This window comes from Dermacentor albipictus, chromosome 10, assembly GCF_038994185.2.
Source record: "Dermacentor albipictus isolate Rhodes 1998 colony chromosome 10, USDA_Dalb.pri_finalv2, whole genome shotgun sequence".
Lineage (NCBI taxonomy): Eukaryota > Metazoa > Arthropoda > Arachnida > Ixodida > Ixodidae > Dermacentor > Dermacentor albipictus.
In genome coordinates, this window is record NC_091830.1 from 98965791 (window position 1) to 98990098 (window position 24308).

General features: G+C 43.5%; 1 protein-coding gene and 1 long non-coding RNA gene across 6 annotated transcripts in view; both read right to left on the bottom strand.

The window, feature by feature from the left end:
- The window catches only part of LOC135908018 (uncharacterized), a 66428-nt gene that overhangs the window by 12707 nt on the left and 29413 nt on the right, over positions 1-24308 (bottom strand). For 3 of the 5 annotated variants that reach the window (XR_011509003.1, XM_070527257.1, XM_070527256.1), the window contains 5 exons: positions 12808-12903; positions 12438-12617; positions 4427-4511; positions 1760-1912; positions 1463-1675 (listed from right to left, as the gene is read on the bottom strand). Coding sequence is in view for 4 of the 5 variants with exons in the window: in XM_070527257.1 (XP_070383358.1) it covers positions 1463-1675; positions 1760-1912; positions 4427-4511; positions 12438-12617; positions 12808-12903 (727 nt within the window). In the remaining variant the exon portion in view is untranslated. The remainder of the gene's footprint in view (positions 1-1462; positions 1676-1759; positions 1913-4426; positions 4512-12437; positions 12618-12807; positions 12904-24308) is intronic. The other 2 variants (XM_065439786.1, XM_070527258.1) reach the window with 2 other exon arrangements.
- Positions 13515-20556, bottom strand: LOC135908017 (uncharacterized). Its single transcript, XR_010566167.1, has 2 exons — positions 20189-20556; positions 13515-13711 (listed from the first exon to the last, which is right to left on the bottom strand). It is a non-coding gene; the product is annotated as an uncharacterized lncRNA (long non-coding RNA).

Sequence of the window (24308 nt, forward strand, 5' to 3'; positions counted from 1 at the left end):
CTTTAAGAAATACGGGGGCTTGGGAGCGTGTTGGGGATGCGAAAGGTTAGGAGGTATTCAGGGGAGTCGTAGGCGGCATGTTTTTGAGGCATTAGAACGGCCGGTCAAGCAATAGGTCGAGTAATTTTGAAATAGTTAAGGTGGCGACGAAGAGTCTGCGGTGCAATGTGTGGGGTGACTGAAAGGCAGCGGCATGGTCTTTCAAGGGGCACTGCCCCACGCGCTTAACGTAGGTGTCGTTACGGCGGCATCCGGAAGGCGATACTCCGGGTTGAGGCGCCGAAAAAGGCATATTGACTTCGGAATGTGTTGTCGAGGGGGTTTCAAAAAAAAAGACTAAAAAGGGGGGCAGGGGGAAGGGGGGGGGGCGAAATCGGTATAGCAAACAGGAGGGTGACGCGTGCAGAAGCAGGCGCGGGCAAGTGTACATGGAAGAAGGGGATCGTACACTTGGTGTAGACGTAAAATCCTGAAAGAGTACATTAAATTGAGTAGTAGGCAGGAAATTTTTTTTCTTTTTTTTCCCTTTCTCCCCCTCTCCCTTTTTTTTTCCTCCGAAATGAAAGAGTAGGTGAGGTTAAGAATTAAAGTTGGCTGGTGGCCTAATGTGTTTTGTGTATTGGTTGATGATATGAGAGTTTCAGATTTAAGTTACAGCTTTTAAAGATTCTAAGTTCCCGCGTGCCAAATTAATTCCTGTCGGGTGTAGGCAATTAAACTTGTGTATGAGGTATGATTCCGTGTACTTCCTTTCGCGAGGGGAACGGAAATTTGTTTGTAGTATATAGAGCCTTGCTTTGTCAAACATATGTCCATGTTCATTAAAGTGGCTGGCTACTGCTTTGGGTAAATTGTGTTTTGTGTCCGCGCGGTGACCATTGAGTCTTGTAGTGATTTGTTGTCCGGTCTCACCTATGTATTGTTTGCTACAAGCGGCGCATTCTAGACAGTAGACTACATTGCTTGATGTGCAGGTGAAAGCCGAAGTTACCTTGTGTGTGTAATTCGACGCTGTACTTTTTACTGTAGTAGTGGATTGAATGTGTTTGCATGTAGAGCACCTGGGGCGACCACAGGGATTGGTTCCCAACTTCTTCTTTTTCTGTAGTTTGGCGTGCACAAGAACATCTTTAAAATTGTAATTCAACGCACCACACAAACCATGCTTGGCATTGCAGGGTTAAGTTTGCTGTATTGCGATTGAAGCCATTCTATGCATCATGGGAGCATAAGCATTTCAAACAGTCAGAAATATAACTATTCAATAGTTTGTGCCACCTAAAGTGCAGAATGAGGATTAAAAAAGCATGATGAAATAATAAACTTAGCATGAATGCATGAGTATTATGCAAAATGAGGATCTCAAAAATGGATCGACGTGAGCAAAACAGCGTAGTACTCAGTTCCTCTGGAAATTGTTCTGTCATTTTTGATTCCAAGATGTATTCATTGAAAAACTTACAATGGAGCTGATGGAGAGCACAGGATACTTCTCCAGCATCTCCGCAACAGACGGGCTCTCTTTCGCCACCCACTCTCTTCTGGTGGCCAATGTTCTCTTCATCGAATCTTCAATGTAGGCCATGTCTGGCCTGGCCTTTGAAGATTCTTTCGCCATGGCCGAAATGTGAGAGGCAATTGACTCCACATCTTCACCTTCGGCCATGGCAGCTGCCTGAAAGCAAACATCAATTTTGTTGGCCAGGTGGCAAAAGCAGGCTTGCTGCCTGCAGGGTTACACAAAATTTGAAATACGTACCGTACATGGTCTTTCACACCGTACAGGGCCAGCACATTCCTCCACTGCAGCCCTCTTTCTTGGCTGCAAATTTTCGGTATCTTCTTTGGTCAGTGCTCGGACCTTCTTTCTTTCATATTTAGCTTTGTACCTTAAAGCTTCTCGCCATGAATCCTGTAAGGCACCAGAGAGAGTTAATAGATGTGTTATTTAAATAGGCAACTGCAATTCTGCGACTTTTCATCATATCACACAAGAAACTATTGGCCAGCAGCAAGTAGTGTAAGGCATGAGTGCCACCACTCAAAGCGCAGGCGCTGCTGTCATCTTTGGATTGAAAGTTAGATCACCTAATGAACATGACTTAGGAGGCTTGTTCCATCTTTAAAAAACAACCACTGCCCTCGTCACTAAGAAGCAAGAAGAAAAAAAAAGAAATTTACCCCCTCCCACCTACTCTTTCTTTTTCTTTTATATGATCTCACGCAAATTCACTTAATGAGTGAAACATTGCTTGCAGATATCCTGGCTATGCGAGAATATGAAAATTGAGTGGCGACTGCTTATATGAAACATGAAGGTTATGATGGAAGAATGAATGCAATGGTGCGCATAAGCTTATTGTCAACAGGTGGCTTGCCAGGGTGTGCCTGCATATATGCACAATAATTTAAGCCATTACATGAAAACTTGTTTTATATTAAATGAAACAGGAAAGAATGTGCAAATTATCAGAATGTACAATCATTTAATGACACCGGTTTACTGCATCAACACATGCTTATGCTGTGGTAAAAGATGTTACTTTTAATTTGTATTCCTCAGAAAATTTCTATATCAGCTTAGGAGACCACAGCTGTGAATTTCCGTACCAGAAGCGAATGACTCGGTAATCACGACATGTTAGGAAAGCCTCCATATAATGCTGAGAACTGTGGTGTCCTCCACACTGCTGCAGCAGGACAACACGTCGGTCTTCAACCAAATATGCATGGTTTTGATGGCTGAGAACTCCCAATTCCTTGCCAACTGGGTTTTCAATGTAGTTATCCACCATAAGTAAGTTTCCATTTTCCTGAATGTTTCTGTGGTGTAGACATGACTACTGAATTGCACTGTTTAATGTGCCAAGACATTTAGGTGTGGTGTAGTGGGAAAGGGGGGGAGGGGAGCATTGGACTGATTTTGACCACATGGAGTTCTTTAATGTGCAGCCAATGGCCACTAAACCAGTGTTTTTACATCCCCGTTCCAACAAAGTGAAACTGGTGCAACAGGTAGATATCGCTATAGCTTAGCTTGTCCCAAAACCACTGTGTTGTAGCCTAATTTTTAAGATAGCAAGATCATACATGGTTAACGACAGCAATGCACCCAGCACATACACTTCAAGTACACTGCACCCATTTAATGAGCACACACAGCAGGCTAAAGAAAAATTCTGACACTTAAGCTAGATAAGTTAAGCAGAGGACTCCAAATAAGTCAAGACATGGCTTAAAATGACAACTGACTTTTTGTAGAAAATTTATTTTTAATGCAAATGAAGGCTTATTTTATCTAATGCCCATTCCCATAGTCAAATAAAAAGCACTGTGGGTAAACTTCGAAGAACATAATACTTAAACCTGTGGGCATCATTGTATTTATGAATACAATCCTGTAAAAGTTATACGCGAATTCTATAAGTATCGCAAGCTGGCTTAAGTGAGAAATCAAATAGTAGCACCACTGCTTAGCAAGCCGTAAGAAGCGAATTTGTTTATCAAGGCAATTGCCATTACAGCACAAGCCCTCAGGAACAAATTATTGTGCTGATATACAAGGTTTATTATGATTTTAAAAGGAAACTGCAGGTAAACATAGAATCAATGCATACTGTCAACCTCATTCATGAAAGCTCGAAATGTTTGCTCATTCCAAGACATCACTCAGTACCAGAAAAATATTGCAATAAAAGGGGCCACACAACTCTCCCTCAATTAAAATTGCCTGTGACAAGCGAGGTGTCTCATGGTTGCACCATACCACGGACCCCAGAGGTCATCCTCTGGCATGCAACAGTATTGGTAATTTGCTATGCAAGCAAGTCTTCACAACTGAAATAACAAAATTAGATGTGGCTACACACTAGTGCTATGTGTTACCGAATATGAGGAAGCAAAAGGCTGTTGCAGCCACAAGTACATATTTTTTAGACAACCTGATAGCCTTTTGTAGCGCAGGGGGACACATCGAAGCTAGAACATACAAAATCACTATTCAAGCTGCCGTGCAGTGACCTGCCTGTTCACTTTGTGGCATGAAGACAGTGCAACTTTGTTTACATCAAAAAACACATTTGAAGAATGAAAGAAGTACAGTTGTTAATAGATTACAACAAACAGCTTTTTTACCAAAGTACAACAGCAAAGTTATGTCTGCATCTTTACTGTTACAGGAGGGGGGGGGTGGCAGCATTTCGCCATAGAATGTTGCATCAATCACACGTATGCAACTGCCTTTGCTGATTTAGACTAGCTAATTGAACAGGTAGTGCCGTGTTCAATTCTACGAATTCTAGAGACCTATCTTCTCATCTCCATTCAAATGTCATAACAGATTTTGCTTCACTGTTGGTCCTTTAAAGTAGGTATTCATTAGGCAGGCTTTACAGTACAAATTAGTTCCTAATAATATGTCACTCACATAGCCGGTCCCCGTGGCATCAGCCAGGTTGGGGAATTTGGTAGTCAGTGCCCGTGCTGCCTCGGTATATAACCTCCCTGGGTACCTGGTAGAAATCATACATTACAAAAACAATAATGCAAGGCACTTTCTAGCAGACCCAAACTTTATCTATTGAGAGTTTGGCAGGAAAGAATAAGAGAGCAAAGGCAGCAATAATTCGCAAACACATGAAATTATGACAGACTTGGACCTTTCCCAGTACACCAAAACTGTCTTAAAGAGCTTTCAGATCAAATGCTAAATGTAAACACACACTACATTAGGCTCCTTTTAACATGTTCACTGCAGCAGCACTTACTGAACTCTTGATTTCTGTGCATCATGACTAGAAACCAATGTTTAGCATTAAAGAAAAATGCTCCTTTAGGCACCTAGAACAGGCACTAAAGCTGTCATTTTAAGCGTATATATGCACCAAGCACCACCTTATCAGAATGTATAGTAACAAATAAGCGCATTTGCAGGGCAATTGAGGATAAATTCCTTTATTAAGAAACAGCTCACTAAATCCCTGTTTAGTGAAATTCACTTCACTCTCTCGACAAAACAAATTTAGCTAAGTTGCGTAGGATAAAAGATTTATCTGAAAGTTACTGTGCCTAAGACACCACGAGAAAAGTTGTGAAAGTGTTGACAAACATGATCTCAAGGTTATTGGGTTTCCGTGCCTTTTTTGTGTATTCACTCGTATAATGATCACACTTTTGTGTAAAAAAAAATTCACGCAAATTCAGGGGTGCGATCATTACCGAGTTAAGTTTTCTGCGAAAATTTTTTCATGCCACATTTGCTGTGGGATCACAACAGGTCAACAAACAGCCGGCTGCCGCTGTAACAGTGTGGGGCACCAAGAAAAAATGGCAGCTGGCAAAGCAAGCCTAACACGGTTTTTTCCTTCTTGCAAGTACATTTCGCGCATTGAAACAGTTTCTTCCGTATCAGTAATGAATAATATCATTAATATTGGCAAGTTTGTGGCAATAACATAGCCATGTCCCATTTGAGGGGACAGAAACAGATGGGCACGCTTAGCTGCCAGTGACATAGAAACACATGGCACGCATGCTGCAAAAACTGCAGCATTTGTCTTCCCTACTATCCTAATACAGCATGTTTCCGTCAAGGGTGGGCAAATATCTTAGCTGTGTTAGAAGCGTGAGCGTATGAATAGGGTACACCTTTAACGTATCAGTGTAAACGTGGCTATTATTGTTGCCGCTTGCAATTTGTTGCATGCCCACAGAGTGCAGATGAGAGGAATCAAACGGTGCCTTTTCTTGTTGACCACAACCATTACAAAGCCTACAAATAATAAAGCCAAGGCAAATTTGGCGGTAGCATTTTTTTTTCGTGGAAGGGCGGAAAGTGATGGAATGGGGCATCTGCTCAAGAATCTGTTTCGCGCGTGCAGACCACATGGTATGTCTTGAAGAGTCGTTCGCGTAGCATTCGACAGATGGTAAGCGCGATCATAATTAGTAGCTAGACTTGGCACACAACATATCACTGCGGCAAGTTCGGGGTGTGATCATTACGCGGGAAAGAACAAAAATATGATTTTGACAGCAAAATTAAGGGGTGCAATCATTATGCAAGTAGATACAGCACTAGAATCTCTGATGATCCAATGCTCTATGGCATTCTGGAATGTTCATGGGTCAGAACCTTTCATAGTTCTTTCAGTACCAAAAAGCCAGGCTTTTTTGTACGAGGCAAATTTAACTTTCTAACTAAGTAAATCGGCAACAGGTCCATTGGAGATGGTGGCAAACCTTTCTCGGAAATCATAAATGAGCCCCACATTCCAGGTCAACATTGCACCCAAGCATACAAGTTTCTCAATGATATCAGCTAAATATGTGAAGTGAGCACTAAGTCACCTTTAAGTGTATCATAGTGTATAATGGAGTATGAGCCCTTCCCACAACGATGTTCTCGTTGCTACAAAGCTATTAATAAGAGATTTTACGCTGGCAAAGTATATGTAGTCATATCGGTTGCCTTCAGCCAAGTTCTCTAGTGGGTGATAACATCACAAACAAAGTAAGGCTAGGACAGAAAGTAAAAAGGGCCTGTAGGCTCTTAAAATCCAATGCATTGAAAGAAGCATTTAAAGGCACAATAAAGGTGCCACTAATGTTTCTAGACCCATAGTTGGTGCTTATATGTTAGATAATATAAAGATGTGAGGAAAAAAATAGGCATTTTCCCAAAAGTTCTGGTTTCTAATCATGACCCACGGTGTGTCAACAGGGAGCTGTGCTCGTTTGAAACTTCCTCAAAGTGCACAGAGGGAACCATGGCACTTCAGTTATTTCCAATACTGTTGGAATGATGTTTCTGTAGTGTGTTGACACACAGTGGACAGATTAAGTGTTTCTTTTTCTTTTTAAGTTTTAGTGGCTAGGGCATTTCTGAATGCCTGCCCAATGAAAGGGCACCATCCTCATAAGCAACAACCGACCGATTACAGAAACATTTCTGCGCTTGCGCCAAACAAGCACGGCATGTGTTCCGCTTGCGGTGGTTATCGTAATTAGACTTGGTTGGAAAGCAACGCGGCTGCTTCGGGCGGTATTGCTATGAAACAGGTGGAAGTTGCGCTTTTTTTTTCCCTTTCTTTTTTTTGAGTATGCCACTTCATTGTGTCACCTTTGGGTGCAAGAACTATTACTATAAAAATGCAAACGTGAGCTTCTTCCGATTTCCACCAGCGAAAATGTATTAAAAGAGGGCTCTGTGGATATCTGCAGCGAGGAATGCCAACCCGGACGGGTCATTGTGGCAGCCAGCAGAGCATTCTCGAATCTGTGGGGTGCGTTTCACCAGCAAGTTTTGTTTATGAAAAAACCTCTGTCGTAACCTTCCCCTGCCAAACGTACACCTGCCATCGAAGCTGATAAATAATCCGGACTATGTGCCGACAGTGCTCACATAGAGCACTGTCGGCAGGCTGCTGTACAGCGACACAACTGCTGCATGAAAAAGGCAAAGCGACTGCAACTCTTAAGAGACGAATGTGCTGGGAAGAAAATTATTATTGCTGCCCTGTGGGTCACAATATTACGTCACTATGCATAGGGACTGCGAAAGGAGTGTAGGATCCTGTCATTGTGTTTATTAGAGTTGCTCAGCTTTGAATCTTTGTATGGCTGTGACTAGTTTGGCTGCCTTGTTATCGTAGATGCTTGCATAAGGTCTACAACATGTCGTGCCGACGTGAATGTGGTTCGGGGTCACGCCGGTTAGCTTGTTATCCGCCACTCACATTCTGCGTGCTTTAACGCATGTACCATCGCTGGGCGTGTTTTGTACGTTTCCTTGGTATGCACACTAACAGGACAGCGCGAACCGAACCCCCACCCTCTTTTCCCTCTCTTTTTTTTGTGTGCATGCACTGCTGCTTTGAGTTGAATGCAGCTACACTGCTGTTATTTTCTCATGTAAACGCAGCACGCAAGTTATTTCATGGAGCTGACGTACTAACTTAAGCAGTTAACTGTATTTGCTTGTAATAGAAACATCATTACACTGCTGTGCAACAATGTGGCCCATTAGCATTTCCACTTACTGTAAAGTTATCGTGACCTGAAACTTAAGGCAGCAAAGATGTGTTATTTTAATAGAGTAGTCAATGATCTGTGTATACAGAATTTTTGACATTACTTTCACAATTCCTAAAGGTATGTAAACATTGTTGCTTGGCTATATATAACATATTGTGTTATGTATAAACTGAACAGGAGCTGCCAATACAGGTTCCCGCCATATACCACGCCGACACCACGTACACGCTGCCCATCTTCATGGATGGCTAGCACATCGCTCGTACCAGTCAGTCCACCTTCTGAATATGCTATGAGGAAGCTTATAATTTGATTTGCCCAGTAGCCTTCATCATGTAGCGCCCAGCCTCGATGCACCTGAAGAACAGTCGAAGCCTAAGTGTGAAGGGCAGATTACATGGGAAGTGGGAAACCGGCAATCAACCATTGATTACTGTCTGATGACAAGGAATTTATGATAAGTTAAGAGAAATGGTCACTGATGAGGAAGGGTACAGCAGCATAGGGAGTGACCATAAACGCATCATTTTGAGAATGGGATATGTAGTTGGGAAAGAGGGCAAGAAGTGCCAAATGGCCAGTCCAAATTTGAACGCTGAACAAATAACAAATATAGTCACTAGAATCAAGGAAGAACTTGGCAAATGGCCAAGTAAGGAGAGGGAATATAGTGAGCTTCTAACCCCGAATGCAGAGATCCAAGTTGAATCGTGCTTGTACTTGATGAAGTCGGCTCGAAGCAAGAAGCAGACTTCAAAACACCCAAGTCTGCTTTCGCGTTTCATAGATGCTCAAGCTGACTTGCTTCGTGAAGACTGTGCTTCAATGCAAAAGCTGGTTGCTTGTCCGTGTTCGAGGTTAATAATAAATTTATTAGCGTAAGGCACGTTGTACAGCAAAAAAGTATGTATCTTTCCAAATCTCTAGCAGGGCATAAGTATAGTTTGGGTAAATTTGTTCCATCTGGCGACGTCTGCCGCTGCAATGAGCAGTGTTGCTTGAGGAAAGCGCCCACTACCGGCAAGTTTAAGTTGTCTTCAATTCGGTATTTTGGCGCGCTTTTTGAGTTGCAGGTTTCACAATTTCTTCAAGCCGGTGCTCGACTTTTACATGACAGTGTATTTGAGTGAAAATAAATTTATAGTAACATTTATTGCGGTTTTACCTTCTCTTTAACTTAAAGGCCTTGTTGCGCGTTTGTATAACTGACCGTAGAGAAGCGAACGAAATGGTTGGTTTGTATGGTGGTCTTTCAACGGCTTCTGTTCTCGATTGCCGCAAGCTGTTCACGCGCCGTCTGGGCCGGCAACCGGATGCAAGAGGACTTCGGACTGAACGGACTTCGACCCAGCCAAGTCGTTCGCAAGTCGTCCGCAAAGTCAAGCACGATTTAAGACGGGCGGCGAAGCTGTCTTGAAACTGCCAGCAGTCAAGTTCGAGCCAAGTTAGATCTCTGCATATGGGCGTAAGTGTAATAATGACAGAAATATGGAAAAAAAAAACACATTCGTTGGAAAGGAAAAAAAATAAAAGCTGGTGGAACAGGAAGATACGAGAAGCGATCGCCGAACGACAGAAAGCATCCCGAGAGCACAGGTAGGCAAAGAAGGCGCAGTTGCCGCAGGATGAAGTAGCCAGTAAATAAGAAATATACCGGGAGAAAAAGTCTGTGGTTCAAATACTGGTGCAAGCAAAGATAAAAGGTTAAAAAAATTCATTAAGTTATGGGGTTTTATGTGCCAAAAAAACTTTCTGCTTATGAGGCACGCAGTTTCGACCACCTGGGGTTCTTTAACGTGCGCCTAAATGTAATTATACGGGTGTTATCACATTTTGCCCCCATCCAAAATGCGGCCACCGTGGCCGGGATTCAATCCTGCAACCTCATGCTAAGCAGCTCAACACCATCGCCACTGAGCAACCACGGCGGGTAAAGATAAAAGGTGAAAGTGAACGCTGCTTGAACGCGTGAACGCCGAAAATGTTCTGCAAAGACCTGTGCAGCGGTTGCATTGCGATTCCGGACACCGTCTCATTTGACAGTTTCACAGGTGACGACACTGCTGTACTGACATGCGCAGCACTCGGCGACGGCAAGATCATTCGTCAGGTTTCTGCTGCACCGCCGGATGATGACTCCGAGTCGGAAGATGACGCACCATTGCTACACTGCCGTCACATGCGGAGCGTGTACAAGCAGTGACCGTGCTTTCAGCCGTACGACCCTCTCCGAGATTCAGGCTTATCTGATTGCGCTTAAACAGAACAGCGTGCAACGGCGCATTCCCAATTTATTCAAGCCTACTGCCGAGCCCGAATAAGTGCATGGAAATAAAGTATTTCTTTCTTCTTTTTTTTTCTTAATGTGCTTTTTCGGACACCTGTTTATTCGGACATTTCCACAGTCCCCGTGAGGTTCGAATAAATGTTCGGCAACTGTACATCAGTAATATACAGGGCTAGTAACGCATGCAATCAAATTAAAGCTGCAAGCATGGGCAGAGAATAATGACATTTTGGGAGAACATCAGAATGGCTTCAGAGTAGGTAGGCGTTTCGATGATAACCTATTTGTTCTTACTTGGTGTATTGAAATATCAAGAGTAGGAAGCAGACTGTTATATGTGGCCTTTTTAGACATTACATGAGTGAATGACAATGTAGGCTGCAACATTTTGTGGGATATTCTGGAAGGGAAACTTAGCCGGAGAGAGATTTACCTCGCAAATACAGTTTGCATTGAATGGGAAGGGATGAGGAGCGAGGAGAAAGTTGATATCAACAAGGGACTGAGGCAGGGGTGCCCTTTATCTCCACTGTTATTTATGATGTACATGGTGAGGATGGAGAGAGTGCTAGAAGGAAGTAATATCAGGCTTAATCTCTCATATAAGCAGGCAGGTGCAGCAGTAGAGCAGCAGCTTCCAGGTATATTTTATGCGGACGACACTGTGTTGCTAGCTAACAAGCGAAGCGATCTGCAACGTCAGCCTAATATCTGTGGACAGGAAGGCAAGAATTTAGGTGTGAAATTTAGTGTTAGAAAATCGGGTGTTCTGGTATTCAATGAAAACAGTGAACAGACAGTGGCAATACAGGGCCAGTAAATACCTCGGGTAAGAATATAAATACCCTGGTATACGGATAAATGAAGGCAATAGTTATACGGACACACAGGGAAAAACAATAGCAGTAAAGGGGAAGAGAAATGCAGCCGTAATGAAGCACAGAGCGCTATGGGGATACAATAGGTACGAGGTACTCCGAGGTATGTGGAAATGTGTAGTGGTTCCAGGACTTGCTTTTGAAATGTGGTTGTTTGCTTGAAATCAGGGGTAAAATCGGGACTAGATGGGAACCAAAGGTCAGTGGGACACCTCGCATTGGGCGCTCACGGGAAGACCACAAATGAAGCTGTGTAGGGTGATATGGGCTGGACTAGTTTTGAAGTGAGGGAAGCTCGCCGTAAAATTGATTTTGAAGAACGACTAAGGAATATGGAAAAAAGTAAATTGGGTTGCTAGAGTGCTCAGATAATTGTACAGTGAAAACATTGACTCACAAAGCAGCAAAAGAACTAGGAAGCTTACCAACAAGTGTGCAGCCTGTAGGGTGGGCAACACAACAACAAAGGATGTCAAGCGGAAGGTCAGAGGCTGAAATAATCTCATGAATGGCGGCAATGGAAAAGAAACCTGCCATGAGTAACTACTTAAGAGGAAAAAATGAAATAAGGAAAGAAACAATTTATGGTAACTCAAAGGAAAGCTCATTACTTTTCGAAGCGAGATCGGGATGCCTTAGAACACGCACCTATAAAGAGAGATATAAGAAGGAAGAAGCATGTGCTTGCAGCAGGAAAGCTAGCGAAACAATAGAGCATGTTTTATTAGAATGTGAAGACATCTATTTAGGCACCACTAGCCTCCTTGAAGCCCTTGGGTTCAGCGAGAGCAGGGGAAAAGTAAACATGTCCGCAAAAGGGATTAGTAAGAGGTGATTGGAGATTGGTGGAAGTAGGGAAACTACATAAAATGGAGACGTAGAAAAGCAAAGTTCACAATAGGGGGTCAGAAAATTTGGTTGTGGGAGTTAGTGTTTTTTTTTCTTGTTCTCTCTTTTAACCTAGGTAGGACATTAGGCAGTATAATAGCAAGAGCTTGGTGGTGCAAGCCACGTCCCGTTCCAAAGGGGACGCTCATAACATCCGTCCATCCATGGTCAACTATTCCTTTCCATTGATTGCTAGGGAATATATTACTTGTACAGTGTAGGAATGCCTTACACTGCTACATGGGGAATAAGTGCCATGACCCAAGCTGCAGTGAACATGCTAACATGAAAGGAAGTTTCAGGACACCTCAAACTTCTTTTTCAAGGATGTATCTTTAGATGCAACTCACATATCATATAAGTAGAGGTCATGGTGCAGCCACTGTAGAATCCTCTGGCGACCTGCAAAGTGCTTCCCAGCCTGGTGCCTTTGTGCCATCATCAGGATGTCTGGTGGTACAGCTGGAAGGCAGTACACACTGCCTCGTGCTGGCTGCGTCGATTGTGGTTCTTGTAGGAGATCTGCTATTCTATGATGGCAATAAAGAAAAGATATTTTGTGATGCTGACTCATCTGTTTCAGTAGCAACTACCAATTGAGAAAAGAGGCTTCTAAATTGAGAAGCCTCTTTTATTAGGAAACTTTCACCGCTGGATTTTTCAATGCAGTGTGTTACAAGACGCCTGTAAATGAACTAATAAATATGAAAAACCACTCACCGGACCTGGCTGGTCTCTCTGACTTTTATTTTTGATTTATTTTCAATCGCGTCTTCCTCCGCGACGTCCACAGACTTGAAAGTCTTCGTCAAAACGCTACAAAAATAAGAATGCCACAACTAAGAAAAGAACTACTTTACACAGAGCTTCACAGTTTGCAAGTCCAGTTAGCCAACATGAATATTCGCTGCCTTCTGTTGCCAACGGCGTCTATTTCTATATCTCGACCCTATTGAAAATTTGCCCGATGCTGGGCATAGTGGAATCCATCATCCATCATCATGGTGGATTATGGTGATGGGTGGCATGCCGGGTGACGGGTGGCACGGTGGGTGCTGGGTGGCATGCCGGGTGACGGGTGGCACGGTGGGTGCTGGGTGACATGGTGGGTGACGGGTGGCATGGTGGGTGCTGGGCAGCATGCTGGTTGCTGGGCACAGCGGGTGCTGGGCGGCACGGTGGGTGATGGGCGGCACGGTAGGTGATGGGTGAAACGGTGGGCACTTGGTTGGATATCATCGTGGGCGCAGCACGTCAAAGGCAAGTTGTGTGATGAATTGAAGGAGCAGCCATTGCTATACGGAAGCTCATGACGGGCTATCTTTATATGTGATGTTGAGTCTTATGAAGTGTACAGTCTGTATATACATGTTGCCAAGATGCGGCTATTTTCATGCCATAACGAATCAATCTGTAAAGCACCATACTACGTAGCATATCATCACACTTTATTGAAAAAGCATCACTGGACTTGTACTGTATTTACTTTTCCACTCGCTTGCCCTGGCGTCCTGCTTGTGTAAAAGAAAGCTCCAAAGGTGCTTTCGCAGGGAAGCAAGGTGGTTCTCCGGATGTGGTGTAGGTGGCATCATTGGATGGTCACTTATGTATTTCTCCAGGCAGTCTAAAAGGAGAGTGCAATAAATATATAAGTAAATTGTTTTTCCAATTTTCCAATGATTTCCAGCAATAAGTGAATGAAGAAAATCTGCTCTTATCACTTCAAAAAAAGTTTCAGATAACAAAATGCAGCAAATGTCACACACAAACATGCTACCCAGGGCGCAAGCAGGCACAGGTTTATTTGCAGTGAGAATGCATACACATGCATCACATTGTTTTGCAGATTTACATAGAATTTTTGTATGTTTTTGCCAAAGCCACGCCTCTTCTCATCTGGAGGTTGGCTTAACTGCAAAATTTAGACACATGGGAGCTGTACTCAAAGCCTCATGGGGTGGATATTTGGCTTCTGATTTTGCATAATTTGTCTGCTCTTCGACCACCCAAATTCCTGTCAAATTCGGAGAACCACAATTTGGCTACACTGTCTCTAACGCATGCAGGAGAGCTGCAAGGTGCAAGCTGTCTGGTTTGTCCATTCTATCATTTGTTAGCTTTGCTTGTTGCTCATGCAGTTGGTGAGGAAGTCGTAACTTTAGCATTTGCCATATAGGCATAAAAGATTTCATGTAAAAGCTGTATAATGGCTGGCTTGCAAGCTTTATTTAGCTGCAAATGATGGCAACTAATGTTTTAAAGTGAAGCTTTTTTTGCCTCTTCTCCCAACATTAAGGGCGCTGCAGCTGCTATGGTCTTGTCATGCATGCCGTTGGATTTCTTGCAACATTACCAGATGGCGCTCACCTCTGCACATCCTGACCGGCGCTGCTGCCCCAGCATTTCACCGTTAGGGTGTATTGCACGTACTGTGCTGGTTTTAATTTCTATGCGAGAAAAATGGAGATGCTGGGCTGTGATAGTGTAAACATTAGAATCGTCCTTAGTCTGAAGAGAGCGCTTTGAGCTGGAATCTCAACAGTGTGTTGGCCATGTATGTAGAAGGAGCCCATTACCACGCGCCAGCAAGGCGTGCACTCGACGTCGAGGACACCCAGACTTGAAAGAAGTGTCACACAGAACAGGAGCGTCTTCGCTATGCAGTGAAATGTAGTGCAGACCGCGAACTTATGTATACATACAATTACAATACCTAATTGATGTATGCACAGCCTCATAATTCAATTAAACTTTCATATTTCTGCCATGATGCGCTGCGCCATGTGAGGCAATGACAACGCTCAATTCCCTCTCAGAGATTATGAACAATGACTCGCAACAACACCTCAAGCAAACACATCTCTCTGTGTGTTCTGCGGACTATGCAGACAAACAGAAGTGGTGCATGCAAGGTAAAGCTTAACATCAACTCGCCACTTTCGTATTGGACTAAACGCTGAAAAAATTACAAACTTGCTACTAACATCACCGTTATTGTCAATCAATGCAAACAATGTGTGCTTCGTGTACATCGATTCTCACAGGGCATGGGATCTGCCATTTTTTTCTACTTTTCGATCTCCATATTGCTACTTTGCTAAGGTAACCTACATCTTCAATGTAAAAAAGCCTAAAGAAGCATCTTAACGTAATACAGAGCAATCTTTCATGCTCGTCTGTTTAAAAAAAAAGCATATTTCTGTAGGAAATGAAATCTTCGGCAGAGTGTTGATGCGACTACCAGAGTACCTGGTACTTTGATCCATAAAACAATTGAATCTTGCCAGAAGAATGCCAGTTACAGCCACACTATACAGTCCTTTCTAATCCAGGCTGGCGGAAATCGCTGGAATTCCGCATGATGCCCAGTACCTTGCTTTTCTTGGCACCGAAGAGAGGCATGAAAATTTTAGGATGCTTTGCGTAGAACAAGATCAGCTATGCAGATCAGAGCGTACATGCGAATAATGTACGAGGTGCTTTCTTTGTGTAGCAGTTCTTTCCTCATTCTTACGCTTAAATAAAATGAGATCACTGAAAGTATGCCGAAAGCGCTGATAGGCCATGTCTTACAAACTTCAATAATCAGAACATCTAAAATCAAGAAAGCGGCTGACAGATGGAATAGCACACTGTGGTATGATGGTTATAAACACGGATGAGGTGCCTCAGAACGGCTGGCCAACGTTTCGATAGGAGCTATCTTCGTCAAAAGTGGCCTGGTCAGCCTTGGCATGTTAGTTTTAAAGGACTAGTAGGGTGACGTCACGTGCAGTTGTTGTCAGTGGCAGCTGGTTGTAAAGGGAGAGACATTAAAGAGAATGAGCGCTGTCGTCTGACGTCTGTAAGCATAGTTCCTAAGACGAGGGCACAAGACCGTGAGGATAGGAAGGCGGCGAGAAAAGAAACGAAAGAAAAGGAGAAAAAAAAAGACATGCCAAGAGGCAAAAAAAAGAAAGACAAGAAAAAGACGGGCATGGGAGCGTGTTAAGGAAGTGAGGGGTTAGGGAGCATTCAGGAGTGTCATTGGCGGCATGTTTCTGCCGTTTTAGAACTGGTCAGGCGGTCAGTGTGCGAGTAACAAAAAACACCCCAAAAGACATCAGTTGAAAGAATGACTTGAGTAGCGTAGCAGCAACGCGTCGGGTAATGTTGAAAAAATTAAGATGGCGAAAGGAGTCTGGGATGCAATGCATGTGGTAGCTGGCAGGAAGAAGCATGGTGTTTTAGGGATGTCAGCCTCAGTAGCTCAACGCAGGTGTCGTCACAGTGGTATATAGAGCTGGTGATACCCTGTGTGACTGATGCGCAGAAAAAGGTATCCTGGCATCTGGGATTTTGGATTGTGGTGGTGAGGGTGTTAAAAAAATATGATAGAAAACAGACAAAAGGGGGGAACTGAAAGTGGAATAACAAATAGGAGGGTTACATGAGCAAAAGCGGGCGGAGGCAGGTGTACATGGGAAAAGGGGTCTTACAGTTGACATAAACATTAAAACATGAAAGAATATAATAAATTGAGTAGTAAGCAGGTAAAAATTAGAAACGGTGGAATAGGTGAGGTTAAGAATTAAGTTTAGGTGGTGGCACAATGTGTTTTGTGCCTTGGTTGATGACATGAGGCTTTCCAATTTAAGTTACAGCTTTAAAGTTTTTAAAGATTCTAAGTTGCTATGTGTTAAATTGATTTCCATTGGATGTAGGCATTTAAACTTGTGTATGAGGTATGATTCCATATATTTCCTCTAGCGAGGTGAGCGGAAATTCGTAGTCTATAGAGCCTTGCTTTGTCACATATGAGATGTTCATTGAAGTGGCTGGCTACTGCTTTAGGTAAATTGTTTTGTATCTGCGCGATGACCATTCAGTCTTTTATGAATTTTTTGTCCTGTCTCACCTATGTATTATTTGCTACAAGTGGCACATTCTAGACAGTAGACTACATTGCTTGATGTGCAGATGAAACTCGAAATTACCTTGTTTGAGTAATTTGATGCTGTACTTATTACTGTAGTAGTAGATTAAATGTGTTTGCATGTAGAGCACCCGGGCAGCCACAGGGACTGGTTCCCAACTTCGTTGTTGTTTTTAGTTTGGCACGTACAAGAATATCCTTAATATTATAGTGTTGCATCTCAAGACTACTCTGGGCAGGGCGGGAAAAATCTTGTTTCTGGTTGCTGGCGAGAATTGGGTAGTATTTATTGAGGATGTTGTTCATGTTTGGCAGTGTGTTTGAGAATTTAGTAGTAAGAAGAGGCGCTGTTCTTTGTGATCCTAGGGTGGGGCTTGAGCACCTCGGCTCAGTCAGGTTTGGTTGCATTGGTGCAGGCTTTCTGAAGGGCACTCTTTGGGTGGTTCCCGTTTGATAGGGTTTCTTTAAGGTGATCAAGTCTATCTATGTACTAGTCTTGGTTTTCAACACACATGTGACGTAGCCGTGTGCTTGGCCTTTAAAGATGCCTTCTTTGCAATGTGGCTTGATGGCGGCTTGTATATTCTAGGTACTGTTGTTTGCCAAAGGTTTCCATACAGCATTGTCATTAGTGTCCCAGTGTCAATGTATATTGTTGTGTCCAGAATGTTTATGCGCTCCATTGAAGATTTTGATGTGAATTTTATTGTTGGGTGAAAAGAATTTAGAAATCCTACATATTTATCTAGGCTGTCTTGACCATGTCACCATATTATGAATATGTCGTCTATGTATCGTAGGTATGTGTGGGGCCTGTCAGTGCAGCGCAATAGGAAGTCTGTAGAATCCCCATAAATATGTTCGCATAAATATGTTTTCCCATGTACATCTGCTTCCGCCCGCTTTTGCTCATGCCACCCTCTTATTTGTTATTCCAGTTTCAGTTCACCCCCATATTAACGCGATAGCGTTAAGGAGCTCGTGTCGCAGAAAAGCCGGTGTCGTCGGTGTCGGCGTCGGTGTCGGCGTTTGCGGCGTTGACCGTGAGCGATAAATCACGGCAGGCGCTTCATAAATAAAAAGCAACTTCCAAGATTGGCCCGGTGGGAATCGAACCAGGGTCTCCGGAGTGTGAGACGGAGACGCTACCACTCAGCCACGAGTTCGATGCTTCCAAGCGGTGCAAACGCGCCTCTAGTGAATGCGGTGTTGCCTTCGAAATGAGCCGTGGAAAGTTATACTGCGGTGTATATCGGTAATTATGACCATGTAACGTACAGAAGTCACAATTACACGAGTTGCGAAGTGCGTTTCCGCTGCATTTCTTCTGCGCTTTCCGCACACGCAGAGCCATCTTGCGGCAAACACAGAAGACTCCCTCCTCTCAATGTACGGCGCTGCCCCGACAGGAGGCGCGCCGCGCGCGCATTGGGACCGCTGCCAGGCGCGTCGCGGGAATCCCTCTCCCCTGACGACGCTTCGCCGTGCTCCCGGTTTAGATTACTATCTATCTCTCTGCCCGTGCCGATCACGACGTTTGGCTGGCGTAGATCGTTTCCCCTCCGAGACACCGAGTTCTTTGGTTCGTTCCGTTCGCTCAGGCGCACGTTTCGTTGCCGCGCCGAACGCTGCGTTGCTCGACGCTCACCGCGTGATAGGTGGGCGCTAAGTCCGATGCGGGGCGCATCGTAAGTGATCGCTGTGCCGTAGCGCATTGTCTTATACCCCTTGGCGGGTCGACGGGAACGCTGTCGCGTCCCACTCTTGAAGGTGAAGCTTAAGCGTCCTCCAAATTTTTTGTCTGTTCTTTATTATATTTTTTCGAAACACCCTCACCAACACACTCCAAAGTCCCAGGCGCCAGGATACCTTCTTCGGTGCCTCAGCCACACAGGGTATCGCCACTTCTCTGTACCGCTGTGACGACACGTACGTTGAGCTACTGGGACTAACGTCCCTAGAAAGACCATGCCGCTGCCTTCCAGTTGCCCTATGCACTGCATTCCGGACTCCTTGCTGCCATCTTAACTCCTTCTAAATTATCCGACGCATTGCTGTTATGCTACTCAAGTCATTCTTTCAACTAATGTCTTTTCGGTTGTTTTTGTTACTCGAGCACTGACCGCCTCACCGGCTCCTTTAAAGCCACAAGAACATGCCGCCAAAGACACCCCTGAATGCTCCCTAACCTCTTGCTTCCCCAACACCTCCCTTTGCCCTTCTTTTTCTTTTCTTGTTCTTTCTTTCCCTCTTGGTGTCTCTTTTTTCTCCTTTTCTCCCCACCTTCCCACTCCCACTATTGTTCCTACGTCTTAGGAATCATGCTTACAGACATCAAGTGACTGCGCTCATTCTCCTTCAAGTCTCTCCCTTTACAACCAGCCACTCCCGACAACTGCATGTGATGTCACTCCACTAACACTTTAAAACTAACATGCCGAGGATGACGAGGCAGCCTTTGAGAAGATAGGTCTTCCTAACGAAACGTTGGCTACCCTTTCTGAGGCACTTTATCCCTGTTTATAACTTTTACATCCCAATAATGAGAATAGTGTTTTGAAATTGCATGGCTGTGAACGCTGCAGATTGTAAAGCAGCACATCAGGTGACCACAGTCAACACTTAGGAAGGCAGTGGTTTAAAAAGCTTCTTTTAGACCATACAATTTGCCAAGCTGTGTCGGAACCCAATTTTCTTGAGAAGCATTATTTCAAAAAAGTGAAATGAAAGCTGAAGCGTGAAAAGCTACAATAACGCATGCCAAGTCTACATTAGAAATTTCAAAGACAATGAGGTGCTTAAATGTTCATTTCTGTTAAGACAACGAGCAGCAGGTGAATGCAAGCTATCAAGGTCCTGTCAAAATTACCCGCTCGTGTAGCCACCCGACTTTATTGATTGTTTTTAATTGAAACTGATTATGGGGGAAGCTTTGTGGGCGGTTTTCGCAGGAAACCCATATCCCGAAATTATCTTGTGCTGCTTTTCATACGCACAGAGACATTTAAATTGTGTGTCGAGACACAGTGCATATACAGCAGAAGAAAAAGATATAATATATAGGCACTTGCCTCATTCTTGCTTTGGCATTTCTTGTCGCTCTGTATACATCATGTAATGCTAACTCATTCAGATAACTTGCAGATATGCAGTTATGTTTCTTAAATGAGGTGACTGTTGACTTACTTTTCAAAGCAGCCACTTTCTCCGGTGTTGCCGGAAGCTTCCCAGATGCGCGGCACATTGTTCGGCAGGCCTGTCCAGTCAGGCTGCTTTCACCTGCTTGCACTGGTGTCCACAGGTGCCATGCCACCTCTAATGGGCATTTTCCGTCGGAAGCAGACTTGAATATGTAATGCCACTTGTTGAGTGGCATCAGAAATCCCACACCAATCTGTACCTGCAATAGATATGAAGTGTTTTTTTCCTGAGCAGTATTCTTAACACTAAAACGCACTTGTATAAAACAATATGATATAGGTTAATTAGGTCCGTCAATTTCTGATGCAACTCTATAATTTCCAATTTCTGCCCCTCGAACAAGTTTTAAAAGAAACTGGGGTTAAACCCAACCTCACCAAGAAATTCATTTTTGTGTAAAGGTATAAACTAATAAACTTTTTCCATTTTAAGGGCAGCAAACACTCATATCTCGTACAGTCTAACTTTGCAATAATGAAATTAACAGAGAAAGCGAAACAATTGATTCAAATAGGCGCACCGCCATGCAGAGAACAGTGCAAGAACGAGTGACGTCAAGGCCTCCAAGATTGCAGTGTCACACGGAGAACAGTGCAGCACATGTTACCTAGAGACCTACGCGCGCCAGTCTCCAAAATCCACCACCATCACACACTACATGGCCTTGTTCTAAAGAACACTGGAGACATGCCTTGAAAGTATGATTACCCTTGCATGGTTGAAAACAAGTGAATTCTTTTGTGGGCTCTGAAAACCACTCGCACCACTCACTGATCTCAGCAGTTATATTTTCGTCATGACTAAACTGCAGCGATGAATGCGCCAAGTCCTGTCACAACTTCAAACTTCAGAACTCGGTGTGCACGCTCCTTTTACTGCGACCAGGTTTGAAATGTTTGTTGTAACAGTACAGCGCTAGTACAGCGGCAGCGGAATTCTCTTTAGGGACAATTGCACCTTCTACATCTTTTTGTAGGTTTTTGCGCAATATGTGCGTTGCTGCTTTTTGTCATTAAGCCCTTCAGTTGATGTCTAGCGCCCGTTCAGACTGTGTCTCTTTGTGTGTGTGTGTGCCCTTGCACTTGTCATGATGTCCAAGTTCAGCTACCACCAACTAGAACTAAGTTTTGCATTAATCAGAAGTACATATTAGCACGCTTTATAAAAAGCCAAAGGATTAGCACTATGCTCACCGGAAATGAGAAATGGTAAGAATATTCTGGCTGAAAACAACATTTCATGTTTATCAACACTGACGGGCAAGTAATTAAGAAAGTTGGTGTACGTTAATGTTTACCTTTTGAGTGACACAAGGGACAGAAAGAAGACAACAAGACACGAAAACTACCAATTCAACATTAATTTTGATGCAAAAATTAAAGATAATATTTATACTGCGTGTGCCCTTGCACTGCACAAGCGATCTTTTAAAACAAAGGGCACAAGTTGCAATACAAATGTATAAAATCATGATAAACAGTACTTGCATAAAAATAGAACAAATAAGCACAGAGTGATCACTATTCTGTGTCATTTAGAGAGTATTCCTCTTTCTAATGCAATCATAATGAGCACTGGCTGACAGATGTCCCTCTTTTTTAAATGGTATGCCTCAGTGATATTGTTGATCAATCGGTTGCCTTAAGTAAACAAAAGAGATGAACAATCTAAATCTGGCGTACATCACCAGTTGTGTCAATGCATTGTCAAGTGGGATGAGCATGCTTGTCCCTTGAGTGAATAATGGTGCTCTCCTGGGCACATGCTTATACACTGGCCAGTCTGCCCCATGTACAAGACCGTCCATTCTTAGTACGAAGATGGTGCAGAGTGCCGAACTCCGTCGATTGCCAGCGCGCATGGCTTGGCTGTGCAACGGAGCTAAGCGGTGCAGGCGCACAGGGGCTTAGAGGTGGGACTTCATGTCGTGTGTCATCCGCTAAAGCATGGCGTGCTCCCGCACTTTAGCAGATGACACGAAGCTCCACATCCCCCCTGCGCCATGCACGCTGGCACTCCGCGGGGCGTGGTCACGCTGAGTCGTGTTCGTGCCAAGAGTTGACGACCCTGTACATTTGACCAAACATACACATGAACAGAGGCATAGACTACACTACTAATGACGGACACAAGACATTTAGTGGTAATTTATACAAATCTCCCTTGTCTGGACGCCTTTCTCAATGCGCTTGTGGAATGCTATGCACACATATTTCGAGCGAAAAAATAAAGTAGGCAGGTATGCAGCACAATCCACAAGTGAACTGAGAAAAGCGAGCAGGCAAGCGAGGTACGCTTGGTTAAACATACCACGAAATATGTCTAGTGCGTGTTAGGGGCAGTGTACTGCATTCTAATGTTAGGAACTAAATATGTACCAAAGAAATCACCACATTTTACTAAGAAGACCGGCATGCTCGTCTGACTTGGCCGTGCATTGCCGCGATAGGGCTTGAGGCCAGATTAAATTAGTTTATCTATTTCCACCCACGGTGAAAAATTGACAAGAGAAATCAGAGAGGCATACCACAAGACGTGTGAGCAAGCCCCCATTATGAATGCATGAAAAAAGGCGTCCTTTCTAGATGACAAGGGATAGAAATTAGTCTGACTATTCACCTTTTTTTACGCAAATACTGTTTATTGTGATTTTTCACCTTTGTATTACAACTCACATTTTCCTTCTGAAGGAACTTGTGCACAATATAAGCACACATTCAGTGTTAATTTTATTCCTTCTATCAAATTCAGTCATCACTGGTCATGTTGTATGGTCTCCCTTCCTTCACTGTGTAAATTTTGTCCTCAAGAGTTATATGAACTCAATGGCAAACTCAAAACGACACTACAAATTTCACCTAGAGGATACGGCTGGCTCTCAGAAAATGCACAAATACGGCGACAGGTGTCTGTTGGCACACTGTAGCAATAATGGGTGGAAGCTACCTTTGACATTGCTGCAATACATCAGTTGTCACATGGCTACAACCCTTAAGAAACAACAGAAATGTAAGTGCACAGCAAAAACAAGCAGGTTCATCAACCACAAGTTTGACTTCAGCAGCCAGAACATAGGCAGTTTCATATAGCTAAAGCATTAGCTAATATGTGGAAAATACATGCACAAGCACCCTTAACTTGAAATACCTGCATACCAACATAAAACCATGAGTTGCAGTGCATATGATGCTTGTTCATGACACTAGTATTTTGTGAAAAATACTTTTTGGATTACGTACAATGCTTTCAATTCATCTGCCCAGTAATCAAAGGCGTTTGACAGCATTACACTTTGTACTTGCTAGTTGAAAATATTCTCACCTGAACAGCACCAAGCAGAATAAATAGAAAACAGCCCACTGTGCTAACCAAATATGTGGAGAGACCCAAACTAATAGAATTATTTCTGGCCAGCTGTAGACTTAGAGCTTGTTGGCTGATAATCACTATTAAAATTACACCACTGCCAAGCAGGTGTTCTGTGTGGTGCTGTTGAAATCAAGTTCACTTGATGAGCAACATAGCAATAACCAGCAAATGCTTTAGCAATAGCGAGCAGGCAATCTTGCATGTGCAAAACTGCATGCTTATTTAATGATAGTGCATCAATAGACTGAACTATGTACCAACTATGTGGTCTATGCAGTATAGACAAAGTCAAAAACGATGCAACTGGACACAGACTCTGCCACAATGCCTACTTGCATGAATGGGTATAGCTTAAGAAGAATATAAAAAAATGTAGAGAAAGAAAGCAAGCTTACTAGAAAACTCCTCACTGCTGTAGTACTTACAGCACAGTGAATACTGGCCTTCATGTACCATTTAAAGAAATTCAAGCTCGTGTCCATTGTTCTGGGAACTTGAGAAGTAATTGTGAAATTAATGGAGAAGGTTGGGCTAGTTGGCGTTGACACAGCTCCTGTGACATAGTTATTAGCACAAACAAGGTGTATGGAATAAAGGTTGGACTAGCCAAAGCGGTAGACTTCAACTGACAAGCTTTATTCAGAAGAAACAAGCAAACAGGCCACCGCATGCTCAGTTAATGTGGAGACAGATGCATAAACGAATGTGCCACATAGGGGGATAACGAAATGCACAT